At 57.6% G+C, this 19,216-nt stretch overlaps 1 protein-coding gene across 2 annotated transcripts in view; it reads right to left on the bottom strand.

The window, feature by feature from the left end:
• FAM13C (family with sequence similarity 13 member C) overlaps positions 1-19,216 on the bottom strand; it is a 78,049-nt gene that overhangs the window by 10,735 nt on the left and 48,098 nt on the right. For both annotated transcript variants that reach the window (XM_051982623.1, XM_051982624.1), the window contains exons 6-10: positions 13,016-13,100; positions 4,960-5,170; positions 4,236-4,368; positions 1,974-2,055; positions 183-397 (exon numbers count right to left, since the gene is read on the bottom strand). In XM_051982623.1, coding sequence (XP_051838583.1) covers positions 183-397; positions 1,974-2,055; positions 4,236-4,368; positions 4,960-5,170; positions 13,016-13,100 — 726 coding nt within the window. The remainder of the gene's footprint in view (positions 1-182; positions 398-1,973; positions 2,056-4,235; positions 4,369-4,959; positions 5,171-13,015; positions 13,101-19,216) is intronic.

Here is a 19,216-nt window from a genome sequence, read left to right as displayed (position 1 = left end):
CAATCCTGCCCCACAGGGCGCCAATCCTGCCCATGCTTGCAGACTGCGCAGTCCCTGATGGATGGGACGCCCACACATCCCACTTTAGTCGCAAATCCTCAAGGTGCCAGCCTCCCATGACCAACAAATCTTGGAGGAGCAAAAGGCAGCCCTGGCGCCGCTCCGGGCACTTCCCGAGATACCTTGGCATCTTCCTGGGCAGCCAGTGGCTCTCTCTGCTCCTTGGGCTGCTTGACCAGGGCATCTGGCATTTCTTCTCCAGAGGAATTTGGCTCAGTGCCTGCAGCTTCTGGCTTCTCCGGCTCTTTGGGGGCAGCAGCTGGTTCCTGATGCAGGGTCCGGGGAGGCACGGTTTTGGGCACACTCCCCTGTTGTTCCGAGAGCTTGAGCTTCAGTTCTGTGGAAAATACCGCTAATGAGCACAAATGAGCCACCATTACTCAGGGGGACACAGCAGCGGCCTTCCAAATCAGGCCAGCCTGCCGCTGGCCAGGCCTGAAAATGGAAGGAGGTGACGTGGGGGGTCCCCAAAGGAAGAAAAGCCGGCCTTCCTGAAGCAGGATGGGTGCCCCCCTAAGGAGTGGGTCCTGAAAAAGGACTATGAAGACTTCCTGGCCCCCAAATAGCTTCTTCTCCACATGCAAAGGTGCTTGGTAATCCTTCAGCCTCTAAAGACCTGGAGGAGTTCCATAAGCATGCAGCTACCCTAGCAGCACTCATTAGCCAACCCTGGCGGGCTAGGAGCAGGGAGAAGTCTGAAGAGATTCTGGGAGCCAGAGAGAGGGGCTGGGCCGAGACCAGGAACGTCCACCACCAGTTTTGCTGGCGTCCCAGCTGGGCCGGGAGGCCGTGTCCCTGCCATGAGACTTTAAACACCCTTCTCTGTAAACAGACTGTCGGGAAGCAGACCCTCAGTGTCCCAGAATGCTCTGGCAGACTTTATTTATCAACCTCTAAGCAATTTATTTTTCCCCTATCATGCTTCTTAATTACAATCTGAAGAGCAAGCAAAATGGCTAAGCATTTAGATGGATGGCGTTTGGGGGAGAGCAGTAATTACACTATTTTTTTTTCCCAAGCATTAAAAAAAAGCTTTATTGTGTATTGTTTTTACTCCAAAGTCATCTCCTTCCCATTGAGCCCTTTCCTACTAAAAAATTAGCAGTTGTAGACAAAGCCGGTGGCTGCCCCCAGCTGCTAACATCACGGGGAGCCGTAGCTCCCCCACACCAGGGGTTCCCTTCCCTTCCCCTGCTATGAGAAGAGGGAGGCTTGTTTCTCTCTCACTGTTCCAGGACTGAAACCATTTGCTCCATTAATTGGACGATATTGAGCTGTCTCGGATAGCAGGTTAATAAATCAAAGCCTCCTTATGCCTTCCCCGGCCTGGCCTCTTTATGCCTTCCATCCTTTGCTCCCCAAAAGCCTCCCTCATCATTTATAAGGTTGCCCGAGATTCCTCCATCATAAAAGCCAACCTTCAGACAACATCTAAACAGACTTTCCAAAAGTGGGAAAAAAAATTTATTTCATGAAGGAAAAGTCAGAAGAGGAAGGTCTAAAGTTAGTTGATCAATAAGCATTTATTAACACTTACTCAGCAAATCGGTGGGAACACCAAAAAAAAAAAAAAAAAAGACAAAAACATGGATCCAAGGAAAGATCGATATTTATCAACTCAGAGTAATCTCTTCAAAGTGGCTTTTCCAATAGAAATGCGTCAGGGCCCTGGTCGATGATGGCTCTCCAAGGGCCATTCGCTTCACCAGTCAGCGGGCCAGCTGCCCAAATGGGAGCCAGCTTCCCCCCCTCCCCATCCCCCCGAACAAGAGACTGGCCCTGGATGCTCCAGCCGAGCCAACACAAGGGGTGCCCCTGACCCCCATCCCACGCTCCTCAGATGCAAAGGTGGAGGCCCGAGGAGCCTCGGAACCTCCAGATCAGCTCGGCATCCTGCCCAGCCTGCCCCTTACCTTTGAGCTGCTTCCGGCCTCTGGCCAGGTCATTCATCCACTTCAGGACTTCAGGATTAGAAGTCTTGTCTCCGTGAGAAGGCTGCAAAGGAGACAGAGAGTCAGGGGCCAAGCAGGTGCAGGCTGGGGGGGGTCTAGAGTGCTGGGGGAGGGGTCTGCCTGCCTCAGGTCCCTCCCCACACCAATCTATCTCCACTAAAAGGAACATCCAAAGGCTCGGGTCTGACCATCTCACACTTCTGCACCACAAACTCTCCTCCAGAAGCAAACACACAGTGAGCCCTTTCTCGTTTTCTGCTCTTCTCATACCCGACTCTCCTGGGACAAGAGCCTCATGGCTACTCTGCAAATAAGATCCTCCATCTTCTGGCTCTGGCCATTCTCTCTGAGTGCTCCCCATGCCTGAACTCCCTGTCCCCCTCTGTTCTCACTACCCACCTCACCGGGTTCCTTGGCAGGCGGATTAAGAACCCCCTTTTCCCAGAAGCCTTCCCTGCCTTTCGAGCTGAAGGACCTTCCCTCTCTAAAGTGTTTCTCATTTATCTGAAAGCCAGCTTGTTTGTGCCTATTTGTAATCATCTCTCCTCTTGTTTGTTTGTATTTGTCTCCCCATTAGGTGTAAGCTCCTTGCAGAATCTGCCTTATTCTGATTTCTGGTATCCCCAACACTAATCACAAGGCCGGGCACCCAGCGGATGATTAATAAGTCTTTACTGGACGATTTTTCTACCTGTTCTCTCACTTTAAAGTAGGAACAGCCAAGCATGATCTTACTTCCCATAGTGACCAGAAGAAAGGCTCAGTAGGGCAGTGGTTAAAGAACCGGCCCAGAGGCAGGAAGACGAACTCCTGAGTTCAAATCCAGCCTCAGACACTTACTAGCTGGGTGACTCTGGGCAAGTCCCTTCACCCTGTGTGCCTCAGTTTCCCCTGCTATAAAATGGAGGATGAGATGGCAAGTTACTCCAGAGTGTCAAGAAAACCCCAATTGGGATCAGGAAGAGACGGAAATGGCTGAAAGGCCTAATCCCTTAGAGTGTTCTAACTGACTTATGTGTGCGATAATGAAAATGACTAAAGGGAGGGGGGGGGGGGGGGGGGGGGGGGTAGTGCTTGGTCTGGCCCTACAAGTCTCTGAGGGAAATCGCCACTTTTCCTTTGTCATTTAAAGCAGGATTCTGGGCAGGGTCCCCAGCTGCCAGCAGAGGCCCTGACCATGAGGGGTGGGCGGCAGGGAATGACAGAGTGTGTTCCCCAATATCAAGAGGGGTTCCCTGACTGCCTGGGGAGGGAAAGAAGCCTGGGCTGATGGCCACCCGGTGGGCAGCAGCCTTGAGGAGGCCGTTTCTGTCCAGACAAGGCTGTGCTGGCCTCCGAGGGCCTTCTCTGGCCTGGCCTCCGAGGGCCTTCTCTGGCCCAGCCTCCTTATGCCTTCCCCAGCCCGGCCTCCTTATGCCTTCCCCGGCCCGGCCTCCTTATGCCTTCCCCGGCCCGGCCTCCTTATGCCTTCCCCGGCCCGGCCTCCTTATGCCTTCCCCGGCCCGGCCTCCTTATGCCTTCCTGGGCCCAACCTCTGAGGGCCTCCCCCGGCCCGGCCTCCGAGGGCCTTCCCCGGCCTGACAGATGTTCTGAGAGGCCCTCGTTCCCCTGCACCCAGTACCAATCACCACAGAGGGACGGACTACGCAGGACCCAGTGCCAGGAGGGAGGGCAGCCCCATTGGAGCGGCAGTCTTCCAAGGAAGCACAAGGCTGGCTGTGTCCTGCTGCCGGGAGGGCCTCGCCGGGGATGGGGGGAGTGGGCAGCTGCCAGCCTCCGTGACTTCTGTGTGCCCGGCTGGCCCGGCCTGGCGGGTGGGATCGCCCAGTCCCCCCTCGGACTGCAGGGCCAGGGAGCTCTAACTTGGGATTCCTGCCTCCCAGAGATGCTACAAAAACACCCCAAGGGGCAGAGGGGCAAGAGCTAGAGGAGAAAAGATGGAGGGCCACGGAAACCGCTCACCCCACACAGGGAAAGTCCGGGAGGCAGCCACCACCTCCTGGGTCCTCCCAACAGCCGTGGGAGGCAGACTGCTGGCATCTTATGCCCATTTTGCAGGAGAGGAAACTGAGGCAGGCAGGAAAGGCGCTTTCTGTAAGTGCTGCGGGCAAGGTTGGACCCCCGTCGGCCTGGGCCACCCCTTCCCTTCACAAATGGATGGAGGAGGGGAGGAGGAGGGGAGGGAAGGCGGGCCCAAGCGTCCCCCACTCCACCGGCCCTTACCCGGTACTTCTTTTCTTGCTCAAACTTCTCCTCAAACTTCCGGATTTTCCGCTTGAGGCTCTGGATGTGCTTGGTGAGCTGGGTCACCGTCTGGTGCCCCTTCCCGTCCTCGCACCTGGAGGAGCTCCGCGGCCTGCGGGAGGGACAGGCCGTGAGGAGGCTTCCCCGAGCCCGCCCCGGCAGCGGCCCGTCCGAGGCAGGGCCCGGATGTAGGACAGCCAGGGCCCGGGGAGGCCGCCCCGCCCGCACAGCCGCTTCCTTCTGCGGGAGCCCCCGGCCTGTCACACTTTCCGCCCTCTCACCAGAGACCGCCTGCAGCAAACTGCCCCACCCCCAGGCCGGGCAGGTGGGCGCCCCGAGCCTCCCAGGCACCCATTCCAGCCGCAGGGGAAAGGCAGCCAGCCCGGAGGAAGTCCCCGAGGGAGAGGGTGCGGGAGGCGCAGAGCCCGGGCGGATACTCGGGTAGGGGCCGCCCAAGGCAGCGGCCAATCCGCTCGGCCCGTTTGGGCCCCGGGTGGGAGGGGCTGTGGTAGCGAAACCACAGGGGGCGCTACTGATCTAAGGCAGAAGTCTAACCCCGCAGCGCTGAGCGCCCTCCCGCGGCCCCGCCCGCCAGCAAACCCGTCCTCCCCGCGCAGGCACTCGCGGAGGCCCCCGAAAACGAGGTCGGGCCCCAAGTGCGGAGGGAGGAGGAGGGGAGCGAGAGCCCCGCCCGCGGCCTTACATCATGAACGGCTGGGCGCTGGGCGGGGAGGGGGCCGACTCCGGGTCCAGGTTGAAGCGCTGGCTCTGGCTGATGAGGGAGCACCGCGGGGACAGCAGGGGGCGGTCTCCGGCCGTGATGTGGTGCAGCAGGCGGCTGGTGCCCAGCGCGGGCGGCTCCTCGCAGCTGCCGCCCGCCTCCGTGGGCCAGTCTCGGGAGGCGGGCACCGGGTCTGGGGGCGAGAAGGCGCGTTACAGACACGTGCGGGGGCACTTCAGGGCGCCACGCGCTCCCAGCGTGCTCTGCTCCCGGGGCAGCGGAGCGCTGCTGCAAAGGAGCATTATGGACACGTGCGGGGGGCACCTCAGCGCGGTGCGCGCTCCCAGCATGCTCTGCTCCCGGGGCAGCGGAGGGCTGCTGCAAAGGTGCATTATGGACACGTGCGGGGGCACCTCAGGGCGCCACGCGCTCCCAGCGTGCTCTGCTCCCGGGGCAGCGGAGGGCTGCTGCAAAGGAGCATTATGGACACGTGCGGGGGGCACCTCAGCGTGGCGCGCGCTCCCAGCGTGTTCTCCTCCCGGGGCAGCGGAGCGCTGCTGCAAAGGCGCGTTACGGACACATGAGGGGGGGGCATCTCAGCACGGCGCGCGCTCCCAGCATGCTCTGCTCCCGGGGCAGCGGAGCGCTGCTGCAAAGGCGGGTTACGGACACGTGCGGGGGGCACCTCAGCACGGCGCGCGCTCCCAGCATGCTCTGTTCCCGGGGCAGCGGAGGGCTGCTCCAAGGTCCCCTCCCGGGAGAGGCGGGCCGCTGCCGTCCCCACATCCCTGAGAGAAAAACATTCCCCTCTGCCCGTCGCTCTGCCCCTCTGCTCGTCTTTGTCTCTCCCTCTCGCCCCTCCCCTCAGTCTCTCTTTTCCCTTTCCATAAATAGTACATGTATTATGAGGAATGAAATCTAAAGTTAGGATGAGGGGCAGCGGGTGGCGCAGGGGGTAGAGCAGCAGCCCTGGAGTCAGGAGGACGCGAGTTCTAATCCGCCCTCAGACCTGGAACCCGGCCTGGCTGTGTGACCCTGGGAGAGTCACTTAACCCCAACTGTCTCCGCACTAAAGTTGGGATGAAAAAAGAAAAATAGAGCAAAGATGCGTCTGCGCGTGATTGAGACATTTCTTAAGCGCCAGCTCCGAACCCGGTTCTGTGCTGGGTGACGGGGAAGAAGGTGAAACAAAGCCTGTTCCTTGAGGAGCCGCAGGGCCTTCACAAACACAAATGCACGCCCACAGGTGGGCCCACTCAGGCAGCGGGCAAGTCCACAGGCGGCATATCCATAGGTGGGCCCGCTCCTACGCACATACACCCATAGGCGGGCAGATCCACAGTGGGCACGTACACCCATAGGCGGGCCTGCTCCTAGGCAGACTCAGAATGGACAGGAGGTGATGAGGAGACGTGGGGCTGGGCTGGGGAACCAGGTTTCCGTGGCTGGTGACAATTCTGGCCTGAAGGACCAACCACCACCAGTGAGCCTGGATGCCCAAGTTATTTCAGCTCTCTGCCTCGGTTTCCTCATCTGTAAAATCAGCACAATCCCTCATGCACTTAGTCACAGGCCCTCATAAAATACTGCATATTAGTAACATGGAAACACATGGGCAGCCAAAGATTGCCAGAGGGCACAGAGCACAGGAAGTCGGAAAGATTCATTACCCTGAGTTCGAATCTGCCCTCAGACACTTAACTAGCTGTGGGACCCTGGGTACCTATCTGTGCCTCGGTTTCCTCATCTGTAAAATGGGGATAATAGCACCAACCTCCCAAGGTTGTTGGGAAGATCAAAGGAGGAGATTTATGGGACTGGCACACAGTGGGCACTACATGAATGTGCACTGTTGTTATCCATGGGGAGCAAGTGAGGACAAAATGAACCCTGGGAATGAGGGACTCGGCCCGAGCAAAGAGGTGGAGGCAGGAGAGGGCAGCCAACTAGGGTGGTGCGCTGGGATGCAGACCAGGATGCAACAAGCCTGGAGAGGGAGGTGGGGGCAGTGGGACTCTGCAGGGGGTTCAAAGACAAACTTCTATTTTATACCAGAGGGAAGAGGGAGTCACTGAGCTGGCAGGAAGGAGAGAGGGGAAGCAGGGAGACCACTCAAGAGGCTCCTCAAAAAGTCCGAGAGTGAGAAGAGAGAGGGAGATGCGAGAGAGGGGAGGTGATGTGAGTGAGGAGGAGATGGAGGGACAGAGGGATGGAAGAATGGATGGAGATAGACAGATGGATGGATGGATGGACGGATGGATGGATACATGAATAGATGATGGATGGACAGATGGACGGATGGATGGATACATGGACAGATGGACAGATGGATGGATAGATGGATGGAGAAATGGATGGAAGGAAGGAAGGTCAGATGGAAGGATGAATGGGGGGACAGAGGGGTGCTTCCAAGTGGTAATGGATTGTCTGGGGTTGGGGTAAGAGAGATGCACTGAGAGAGTGACTTGAGTATAATCAGAGGAATAAATATGAGCCCACATGAGTCTTGATGCTGTTTGCTCCCAGCGAAGCACGGCTCTCGTTCTTGTTGACCAGGCCACCATCCCTATCTGTACTGCTGGCTACTTATAATAATAATAAAGGTAATAATATGACTAAAAAGTATGACATTGCTAACAATCAATAGCACCTACTGTGTGCCAGCTACCATGCTAAGCACTTTATAAACATTATCTCCTTGGCTCCTCACGATCCTGAAGGGACCTCCTATCACTGTTACCTGGTGTGCTGGGTGTGGGGAAGCCTCGCTATGAATGCTCCCTGGAGCCTTCTTCCTCTCAGGCCGCCACATGGTGGCAGTTTCCCCGATATCTCCTCGGTTAGCACTTCCCCCAAAGACTGTGCATCGAGGTCTCTGGGGCAGCCCCTACCCCAACCCGGCTGAATGGAAACTCCAAGAACACGGACCCAGCCCATCCCCCTTGGGGCAGGGCCCAGGGGGGGCTTCCAGAGCTCCTAAGTGTAATTAATGAATGGCACTAATCACTGATCAGATCAAACAGGGCCTCATGCAGCAACATCGGTGCTCCGGCCCTGGGCTCCCGAGCCGCCCGGGATGCCTGCAGGATTAGTGCTCAGAGACTCAGCAACACTGAGCACTCCAAGAGGCAGGTCCAGCACAGACCTCGGAGGTCGTCGGGTCCAGTTCTTAAAGGAGAAGCCGAAGGGCCCCAGATCACACACCTCGGCAGGGACGACGCTCGGCCAGAGGCCCGGCAGCTTGCCCGTTCTGTGGGAAAATTGCATTTCAAGGAAATGACTACCTCGCTTTTACTGAACTGGCCCATTCCTTCGGTCCATACCAGTAAAACAAAAGCCCCATCTAGGCAGAGCCGTCCCTTTCTGGGCTCCAGCTCCTCACCAGGAGCCCCCTCTCTGACCCCCTCTGCTCTCCTCATTTTCTGAAGTGGCGTCTCCATGAGAATGTCAAATTCTGGTTCTGCTGTATCTGGATCTCCAGCGCTTCGTGCCGTGCCCTTCACATAATGTCGGCTTAGTAAATTGTTAAATAATAGCAATGATGAATTGTTAAATGAAGACATCACTTAACAAGCTTATCAGTATAAGAATAATCCAGAAGTAATAACTGGGGGGCAGCAGAAAGTTTTTAAAATATCCTAATTTAATTCATTTCCTCCTAACAACTCTGTGAACTTAATACTACAGGAATTATCAGGCCCATTTTACAGACAAGAAAATTGAAGCTGAGAGATTAAGGGCCCTGTCTAGTACCACCTAACTAGTGACCCTCTAGGGTCTGAGTCCACTACATCCTCCACAGCCCCATGGCACTCCCCAGCCTAAGGGTGCTTACTATGGGTAGCAGAACTGTGCAAACAGGAGTAACTAGAATATACAGCAATGAGTAACAAGTGCTTTGGGAGAAGATTTCACAATTATTTTGATCAAGTGGATCAGAGAAAGTTTCATTAAGGGGCAGCTTTTGAGTTGGGTTTAAAGGACAAGACTTAAAGGGGTAAAGGGAATGTTCAAGCACACTGAACATCATGAATAAGCTTCCTTTTATACATCCATCCATGTATTCATCCATCCATCCATCCATGTATTCATCCATCCATCCATCCATGTATTCATCTATCCATCCATCCATCTATTCATCTATCCATCCATCCATTCATGCATCCATCCATCCATTTATTCATCTATCCATCCATCTGTTCATCTGTCCATCCATCCCTTCCTCCATCCATCCATCTATTCATCCATCCATCCATTTATCCATCTATCCATCCATCTGTCCATCCATCCATCCATCCCTTCCTCCATTCATCCATCCATCTACCCATCCATGTATTCATCCATCCATCCATCTATTTATCCATCCATCCATTTACTCATCTATCCATCCATCCATCCATCCATCCATCCATCCATCCCTCCGACCATCTCTTCCTCCATCCATCCATCCATCCACCTATCCATTCATCCATCTACCCATTCACAGATTCATTCATCCATTGTTCATTGTTCAGTCATTTCACTCTTGTCTGCCTCTTTGTGATCCAATTTGGGGTTTTCGCCAAAGATATTGGGGTGATTTGCCATTTCCCTTTTCAGATCACGTTACAGATGGGGAAACGGAGACAACAAGATGCAATGACTGGCCTGGCATCACACAGCTAGTAAGTAGCTAAGATCATTTTAACTTGTGCCTTCTGACTGCGAGCCGGTACTCTCACTCCTGTGTCACCTAGCTGCCCCATCCCAGATCCATCCATTTATATCCATCCATCTCACTCAAAAACCACTCAGCACCAAGCTCAGCAGAAAGCCCTGTGAAAGAAACTAATTTTCCAGAAGAACAGAACGCAGCTCTGCCCCTCAGGAGGTTTGCCCAGCAAGCAATGAGCCCAGATAATAAGGTAGCCTATAATCTAAAGCATGGAGTATCCCCTCCACTAATGCAGATTGCAGCTCCTCTGTGAGTAAGCAGACAGATTTGAGGGGCCCAATCCCCTGTACCCTGTAACAAGCACATACCAAAACTCAAAGAGACGGAACGCCCTACATAGGCTTTGCTGAGTCTGATGTCTATGGGACCAGAACATGATCCTGAAAGCAGAACTGTCCTGACTTACTGGGCCAGTCCCTGACCAGAGGCTGCCCACTCCATCCCTAGCCTGGTGCCCCCTGGCTTGTGCCCCCTGCCCTGACAAAGCCCAGGAGCAGGGCTTCAGGAAAGATACCAATAATACCCAGAGTCACCCTGTGTGATTCACATGGGACACCAAAGTCAGAACCACAGCTTGTGAGAGACCACGGGGACCCCAGAAATCACTCACTTGGCCAAGATCACAGTGAAACCCTGAACCTGAACCCGCCCCTCCTGAGTCCCAACAGGGCACAAAATCACCCTCACTTTATATATATAAAATGTGGTAAATATACATTTGAATGTGCATGTGTGTACATGTGTATAATGTATACATGTACAAATGAACACTGCAATTACAGGGAACCAGAAAGGTCCCCTGAGGAGGGACAAGAAGGCAAGGTTCACAGCTCGCCACTTAGACCCTCTAGCTTTCAGCCTTCCTAGGACCTTAAGTGGCCAATCTGCCCCGGGGGAGGGCATTGCCACACTGGGAGTCCCCTCCACCACAACACTGTGCATAAGGAGAAGGAAAGGTTCATCTGGGACAACCTACACAGGCATATTCTCTAAGCTCAGCAGCCTGAGAACAAAGGGGAGGAGCCCCTGGTCATGCTTTCAGGGGCTCTCACAGGGAAGACTGGAATCCAGACCTTTCCATGGGAAGGCTGGCCACTAAACTACACTCATTCTCCCACGAGTATATTCTAAGGAAGATGTAGAAATAGCCAAAATTTTAATTGAAAATGTTGTGCAAACATCGGTTTAATGCTTCAGGCGGTCTTTCCTCAATTACCATCCTAGGGGCATTAAGTTGATGCCTTGGGAAAGCAAGTAGTGTTTGAAGGAGGTGAGTGACCCCACCCCCACTCCCCACCCCCCCATCAGAGGGGAATTAAGCCCATTTCTAGTCTGGTATCCCCCCATGTCTACAGATGAGGGTACCAGGGCCAGTGGCCCACAAGGGTTGGAGGGGCCCAGGCAGCCAGTCTGGCTACAGGATCAATCCCTGACAATAACAGAAATAGGACTGTCAGTCAACGAGCATTTACTGAGCACCCACACTGCTGGGCACTGGGCTCAGCTCGGGCACTCGGGGAAAGGCAAAAGGCAGCAGCTGCCCTCAGGGAGTCCGTGTTCTACTAAGGGAGGCACTCTGCAGACACCACGTGCAAGCCAGTGTATCATGACCATCTGGGGAGGAGCCCGCAGAGGGAAGGCCCCAGCAGCCAGGGGGCCTGGGAAAGCAAGCTGGGAAGCTGCGTTGTACAGGACATCCTAAGGGAGAAAATCACAGCTTTGAAAAGAGATCTTCGCCAATCACTCCATGGGGGGCTGACATTGTTAATTCTCTTGTTATTTCCAAGGGGAGAGAGGGAGAGAGAAAGAAACAGAGAGGATGGAGGAAGGGAAGGAGAGGGAGGGAGGAAGGTAAAGGGAGGGAGGAAAGGAGGAGGAGAGAGGAAGGGAAGGAAGGAAAGAGGGAGGAAGAAAAAAATAAGGGAAAGAGAGAGAAGGAGAAGGAGGGAGAGGGAGCAAGGGAAAGAGAAGGAGGGAGGGAGAGAGGGAGGGAAAGCAGGAGAGAGGGAAGGAAGGAAGGGAGGGAGGAAGGAAAGGAGAAAAGTAAGTAAAGAAGGGAGAAATAGAAGGAGAAGGAGAAAGAGAAAGAGAAGGAAAGAGAGGGGGAAAAAGGAAAGAAGGGAAGGAGAGAGGGAGGGAAAGGATGTGGAAAAGAGAGAGGGAAGAGAAGCCTGAAGAAAGCTGGAAGACAGGGATGATTTTCTGGCTCTCAGGAGACCAGACCCTGGCATCGGTCCTAGGTTGAAGGAGGAGAAGCCGCCCCGGGGCCAGTCAGGTGGCCTCCCGGCCCTCCAGCATCCCCAGAGGCCCTCCAGCATCCCTGTCGGGCTCATGGAGAGTGACCTACTTTTTGGCGGCTGTGAGGAGCCAGCCCCTGGATCGGAAGCTGGGAGTCTCACAGCAGGAGCCCCCGCCCCAGCCTGTTTCCTTCAGCTCCCAAAGTGATGAGCACAGGAAGGATGGGGGAGCCGCCGCCTCCTCCCGCCAAGGAAGCCAATTTAAGGCTGTCCCGGAGAAAGCAGGGAGGAGGGGAGATGCCCGCCCTCTTCCCGTCCCCCAAGTTCCAGAAAGGACCGGAGCTTCCTCACTCCCGGGACCCCTGAGCGCCCGGACTGAGGCGCAGCCTCCTCCTACCAGGCCGGAGCTGTCCCGGGGAAAGATGGTGCTGATATTCCCGGGCAGGCGCTGACCTCTAACATCCCCGAGGGCCCGGGAGGCTGGTCACAGGCACCCGGGACTCTGCTCCCTGGGCTCAGCCCCACCTCCCTCGGGCTTCCCCAGGACCTGCCTCTCACAGGGCTCCGGGCTGTCAGACAGACAGAGGGACCTGCCTCTGCCTCCCACAGGGCTCCGGGCCGTCAGACAGACAGAGGGACCTGCCTCTGCCTCCCACAGGGCTCCGGGCCGTCAGACAGACAGAGGGACCTGCCTCTGCCTCCCACAGGGCTCCGGGCCGTCAGACAGACAGAGGGACCTGCCTCTGCCTCCCACAGGGCTCCGGGCCGTCAGACAGACAGAGGGACCTGGCTCTGCCTCCCACAGGGCTCCGGGCCGTCAGACAGACAGAGGGACCTGCCTCTGCCTCCCACAGGGCTCCGGGCCGTCAGACAGACAGAGGGACCTGCCTCTGCCTCCCACAGGGCTCCGGGCCGTCAGACAGACAGAGGGACCTGGCTCTGCTTCTCGCAGGGCTCCGGGGCCGGACCTGCCTCTGCTTCCCACAGGGCCCCGTGCTGTCAGACCGAGCTGCTGCAAACGTGGAACTGCCCAGCCCCGCGCGTGCGGGGGCCCCACCTGCAGCCCCCCCTCCCCCCAGCCCCTTACCTCCAGCGTGGGCTTCATCGGCCGGCGTGCTCCGGACGGCGGACAGAGCCGGGTCCTTGACGCCCTGCAATGGGGCAGCTTCCTCCTGGTGTGTGAAAAGGGCAGAGCAGAGATCAGATTCGAGGGCCTGGAGTTTGAGCAGCGAACTCTGCCAGCAGTAGCAGAACATCGGGCTGCGGGGGCGGCGGGACTGCAGTCCCGGGAAGCCCCCTCCCGCCCCCGGGATGCGCAGGAGAGGGGGATGGGCTGCCGGAGGAGCGCTCCCGGACGCCTCCCGCACATGGAGAGCTCCGGGCTCCGCAGGTATTTAAATCCCGGTGTACACCAATTAGCCGCCACACGTGGGGCGGCGATGCCGTCAGCGAGGGGCTAAGGGCTCCGGGGACCAATCTGAGCAGGCGCCCGAGTGCCCGCGCGGCTTTTACGCTCGGCGAGGATTTCATTCATTTCGCTGACATCAGGAGCGGACGCGCTCAGGCCCCGCCCAGCGGGCCATTCACAAAATCCCTTCCCCGGGCGCGCAGACACACTGCGGCGGACGGGCCGCCCGAGCTGGGGGGGGAAGGGAGGGGGGAAGTGGGGGGGGCGGCTCCCCCAAAGCCATCCATCTCGCCCCCGCCGCGGGCGTCAGCTCCACGAGACCCACGCCTCTCACGGGAGGCCCCGCCACGCGGCAGGGACTAACCCGCATCGATGCCCCCGCCCACTCCAAAGTCCATTTTCCCCTCCCCCACGGTGCGCGGCTACCTAAGCACGTAGCCCGGCGTCTGCGGGGGAAGCCCGAGGGGCTCAGTCAGCCCCCGAGAGAGCTGCAGTGAGCCCCCCCTCCCCCCATGGTCAATCAGCCAAGCTCAGCCCAAGGGGAAACCCGGCCTGCGGGGAGAGGGCACGCGCGTGCGCGCACACACACGGCCTGTCAGAGAGCTGGGGGCAAGGGCAGGCGGGCGCCTCTGCTCGGCCCGGCTCTTCCTCTACGGGAGAGTGACAGCCAGGGAGCCGGAGGCAGAGACAGAGACTGAGAGAGACAGGGTGAGAGACAGAGGGAGAGACAGAGACAGAGAGAGACACGGTGAGAGACAGAGACAGAGGGAGAGACAGAGACAGAATGAGAGACAGAGAAAGTGAGAGACAGAGACAGAGGGAGAGACAGAGAAAGTGAGAGAGACAGAGACAGAGACAGAGAGAGAGACAGAGAAAGTAAGAGACAGAGACAATGAGAGACAGAGGGAGAGACAGAGAAAGTGTGAGAGACAGAGACAATGAGAGACAGAGAAAGTGTGAGAGACAGAGACAATGAGAGACAGAGGGAGAGACAGAGAAAGTGTGAGAGACAGAGACAGAGACAGAGAGAGAGACAGAGAAAGTAAGAGACAGAGACAATGAGAGACAGAGGGAGAGACAGAGAAAGTGTGAGAGACAGAGACAATGAGAGACAGAGAAAGTGTGAGAGACAGAGACAGAGTGGGAGGAGAGGGAAGAGCCGGCACCCCAGTGGCACAGACTTGAAGCTTGGCCTCTGGCTGCTCCAGCCCCTCCCTTGATGTCTGAGAACATTCTGGGGCCATGGAGCAGAAGGCCTGGGTCACATCTCCCTCCCCCCCCCTTCCTCCTCCAGATTACTCTAGCCCTGCCAGAATCCACAGTAAGGAGGATGGGAACTATGGCTCCCACTTGCTGCTGTCCGGCCCTTAGCAGCCTGGAAGCAGAGAAAGTCAAAAGTAGGGTGATGCCCATTTTACAGATGAGAATGTGGAGGCTCAGGGGGCGGGCCAGGATTTGCTACATCTGGCAACTCTAGAGTGGGATTCATAGCCAGGAGTTCCAGTCTCCCCTCAGTCCCGGAGCATCTCTAACTGAACGCGCCTCCCACCAGACAGCTCGGCCTGGCTGGAGAAAGGCCCTCCCTCCCTGCTCTCACTCCACACTCACTCTAGCATTTTGCAAATGGGGAAACCAAGGCAGAGACAAGTCACGTGCCACCAAGGGTCAGCAGCTGAATGAGGGGCCTCCACTGTCACTGAGCGGCTTCTGAGGCAGCAGCTCTTGGCCTGCTCTGGAGGGGACCCCCCCTCAGCCCCACTGTCCCCCAGCCTCGCCCCCCCCAGCCTCACCCCCCCAGCCTCGCCCCCCTGAGCCGCTGCTCCCCCCCAGCCTCACTCCCCCAGCCTCACTCCCCCAGCCTCACCCCCCCAGCCGCTGCCCCCCCAGCCTCGCCCCCCCCAGCAGTGACTCAGAAAGCACCAGGCTGTGCCGTTCCTCCCACGCTCTGTCCTGCTAACTGCGTAAGGCCTCTGAGGGGCCGCTCTGCGCGTCAGGAAGGACAGAGGCCTCTGGGAACCCTGGATGTCGCACAAAGACCCTCCACCAGGACTGGCCCAGCCCCTCCCTCCCACCTCCCACCTCCCTCCTCTCCCCCCCTCCCCCCCGCCCCGCAGAGGGCCCCGGGCCCCAAGGTCAGAGCCGAGTCTGCCTGTTTCTGCTCCCTTGGCCCTGGGCCAGCTCCGGCTCCTTCCTCGGGGTTGGAAAATTCCTTCCCGTCTCAGCCAAGCGCAGGCTCCCGCTGCAGCCTTCAGACCTGGGGGGGGGGGGGGGATCCCGAGGGCTGCGGGAGGGCGGCTGGGCCTGGGCCCTGTTCAGACCCCAGGGTGCCTTGGCTGAGGGGGGGAGGGGGACACAATACCCCCCCACCCCCTGGACAGACGCCCCCTGCCGGCGAGGAGCCCCCTTTGGAGCCGGCTCCCCCAGGACAGAGCCCCCCCCTCAGTCGGCCAGAGCCGGAGACCTGAGAAGCCGGGACGTCCGCGGGGCCGGAGAGGGCCTGACCCCGGCCCCAGCAGCGGGAATCAGCCCGCCTCCGGCAGCCTCAGATTCCTCATCCGAATTTCCTTCTGACCGGCCCATTACTAGCAGGAGCCGCTGCTCTGCATTTACAGATGAGGAAACAGAGGCAGCCCCGGAGCGCCCCGGAGGTCGGGATCCAGGCCTTCCTTCTCCAGGCCCGGTCTCCCGACCAGGTGGGCTCCGGGGGTCACCGACAAGGCCGCGGGGTCGGCGTTATCCCGCGCCCCCCTTTCCAGTGAGGGGCCCCCAGTGAGACAACGCAGCCCCCAACAACGACCCCAGGCTGGGGCCTGAGGCCGGGAGCTCAAACAGGCAAGAGGGGCCGAGGCGGGACCTGAGCCCAGACTAACTCAGCCACCCCAGAGGGGGCAGGGGAGGCAACGTCATCCTCCCACAGAAGGGGGGGAGGGCTGGGGCCTGAGGCCGATGGGAGCGCCACCTCCTGGGCAGTCAGAGGCCCGGCCCCTGCTCCTCAGTGGCCCTTTGCCAGGAGCAGCCTGGGGGCAGTGGATGCCCCCCCCCCCAGCTGGAAACCATCTTTTCCTCCTTTAGAGGAAGCACAGGAGACTGTCTCCCCAGCTCTGCCGTGCCCAGAGTCCCAAGTTCTCCCAGTGGCCCGGAGGGAGGGCCCCAAGCGCAGGTGGGGACCCCTACTAACTGCGCCCCCACGCCCGGCCCCAATCTGGCCGCAGAGGCCCTTCAAGTGCCCACGGGACCGGGTCACTACTGCCCCCGGCGTGGTTCATCCCCTTTTTTGAGGGTATTTACCTCTCCTAAAAATCACAATAGCAGCAAGATTCAAACTCAAGCCCCCTGACCTCTCAGTCTCTGACCTCTCAGTCTCCGACCTCTCAGTCCCCTGACCTCTCAGTCTCCAACCTCTCAGTCCCCCGACCTCTCAGCCATCTGTCCAGCTCACCATCATTTCCCAGCGAGCTCTCGGTGGGCATCAGACAACAACCTCACGGGGACTTCCCTCCAGCTACCGGAAGAAGACCCCCCGGTTTTCTGCTGAAGCCCCCGGGACCTTGCGATGACAGCCCCCAGCTCACATTTCCAGAGAGCACTTAACATGGCCATCACGGTCTGACTTTCCCCGTCCACGTGGATGGGCCAATGGCCCCGTTTTACAGATGCAGAAACTGAGGCTCAGAAAGCTCAATCACCTCCCCGAGTGCACCCTGGGAGTCTGGGGCACCCCCCAAACCTCCCACCTCCTCCCGGAACCCAGGAGAGCCTCTGCTCCAGCCCGGCCCTGCGTTCGGAAGGTCACTTTCCGCCTCATTTCCCCAAGTGACTTTCCAAGCCAAGAATTAACTTTATTGGCGCGTCCCGGACCCCTCTGACTGTTATGCCACAGTTCTCTTTAACTGTCCTGACTCAGTTTCCCTGTCTCAGTTTCCTTAACTGTTCTGTCTCAATCTCTTTAGTTGTAAATCCGCCTCTGAAAACTAAGGATTATTCGCCCTCAGGTTATAAATTAGCAAAGTAAACAAGAGAGTAGATTCCTGACTGTTTTGTATCCTCAAGGATTTACAATATCCCTTTAACTAGTCCAAGATAACCCACTTTACTTCTTTGTATTCAGACATCCCGTTTTCCCGATTTTTTAGAGTTTTATGGCTTCCCCTTCTGGATAGAAACTTTCCCTCCCTTTCTCTCCTTTGTCTCCAAAAAGGTATTTAAGAAGTTGGGGTTCCTCCATTCATGGCTGGAGAATGGCGTCTGGCAGCTGGAGGCTGGACGCTGGATTCTTTGGGTCCTCCAGCCCTGGGACCAATATGGATTCCTTGGTCCCAGTATACTTATCTCTGTCTGACTGGATAATCTGAGACGAGAGTCCTGTCCAGTCAATCTTACTCTCCCATTAATAAAATATTAAAAACTCTCTAATCTCTCTCCTGCCTCAGTTTCTCCGGCGTTACATGACGGTCCGAGGGACTGAGCCACCATGACAAAGTAACGTCTCTCTGGAGGTCAGGCGGTGTGAACGGAGCAAACGCGTGACAGGGGCCCATGAGGAAGCCTTCTCCCGGCCCAAGGCGCTCCCTGCCAACCGAGTCACACGTCCCACCCCCAAAACAACGGGGACAAGCCCCAACCACGGGCGGAGGGGGGCAACGAGGCGGCGCCCCACGAGGCTCCTCAAATCTGCTCAAGGCCCCACACAGAAAACAAACACAGCCGGCCTTCTTATCTCCTCAGCAAAGAATATTCTTGCCCAGGAAGGCGGGCGTCTCAGCGGGGTCCAAGGCCAGATGTGACGCGGGCGCTCCTTCCCCAAGGGAGCAGCTGCGTTTGGAAACATTCACCATGTCCCCCAATTCCAGTTTTATTTACGCGGAAAGCTCACTGGGCGCTGACCCGGAAGTCGCCATTTTGCAGGCCTGAGAAACTAAATGATGAGCAGGAGAGCAAGGGCTGGGGCTGTGGCTCCCCTTCCCTCAGGCTGCTCCTCCTCCCCTTCCTCTCTCCCACCTCTTCCATGCAGCCTTCCCGGATCACTCTGAGTCTGCCATGATGGAGGAAGAGCTGACTCTGGGGCAGCCTCTGCCCTGTCAGTCACCTACTCTGAACCTCAGGGAAGCCCTGCTCGTCTCCCTGTGTCCCTGCCCCTGCTCCTTCTGTGGGGAAGTGGCCCAGACCCCATCCAGTCCCATCCGGTCCCATCCGGTCCCATCCAGCCCCAACCGGTCCCAACTGGTCCCATCCGGCCCCAACCGGTCCCAACTGGTCCCATCCGGCCCCAACCGGTCCCATCCAGCCCCAACCGATCCCATCCGGCCCCATCTGTGGAGAAGAATCTATTCCCATCCGGAATAATCTGAGTTAAATCAGAATAATAAAGCAAAAAGAGGGCCCAGGGCTCACCTGAGTGGCCCATCCCCCAACAAGGCTTAGGAAACCAAAGAAATCATCTTCCAAGATGGCCGCAGGTCAAATACCAGAACTCGGATTATCCCAAAATCCAAATCAATAAATCAAAAAAATCAGCCCCAGAAACCTCCCTCCCAGCCAGGCTGGGTCTCCACCAAGGTCACTTCTTGAGTCTAGAAATTCTAAAGAATAAAACTGTTCTCTTGGATAGAAAACCTCTCCCCAAGAAGAAATGGGTCTCTAGGTTTCTCCCAGGTCTTGTCTCGAGGCTGGGACCCGGAGCGTCTGTCTCTGAGCCTGCCAATGGCGGGCGACGGCCCGTGGGAAAGGGCGAGCTCGGAGATACCCAAGATCGGCACAAGCTGCTGCAGGAAAACGCCCGGGCCCGGAGGCCCCAGAGCCAAGCGACAGGCCCAGAGCGCAAGGGAAAGGCTCAGGAGGCCGCAGGGCTCGGAGCGGCCGGGCAGTCCTGGCAGGGAGGGA

Source organism: Antechinus flavipes, chromosome 2 (genome assembly GCF_016432865.1).
Source record: "Antechinus flavipes isolate AdamAnt ecotype Samford, QLD, Australia chromosome 2, AdamAnt_v2, whole genome shotgun sequence".
In the NCBI taxonomy this organism is placed as follows: Eukaryota; Metazoa; Chordata; class Mammalia; order Dasyuromorphia; family Dasyuridae; genus Antechinus; species Antechinus flavipes.
The sequence above is the reverse complement of the archived record's forward strand: the minus strand, read 5'-3'. Positions and strand labels throughout refer to the sequence as shown.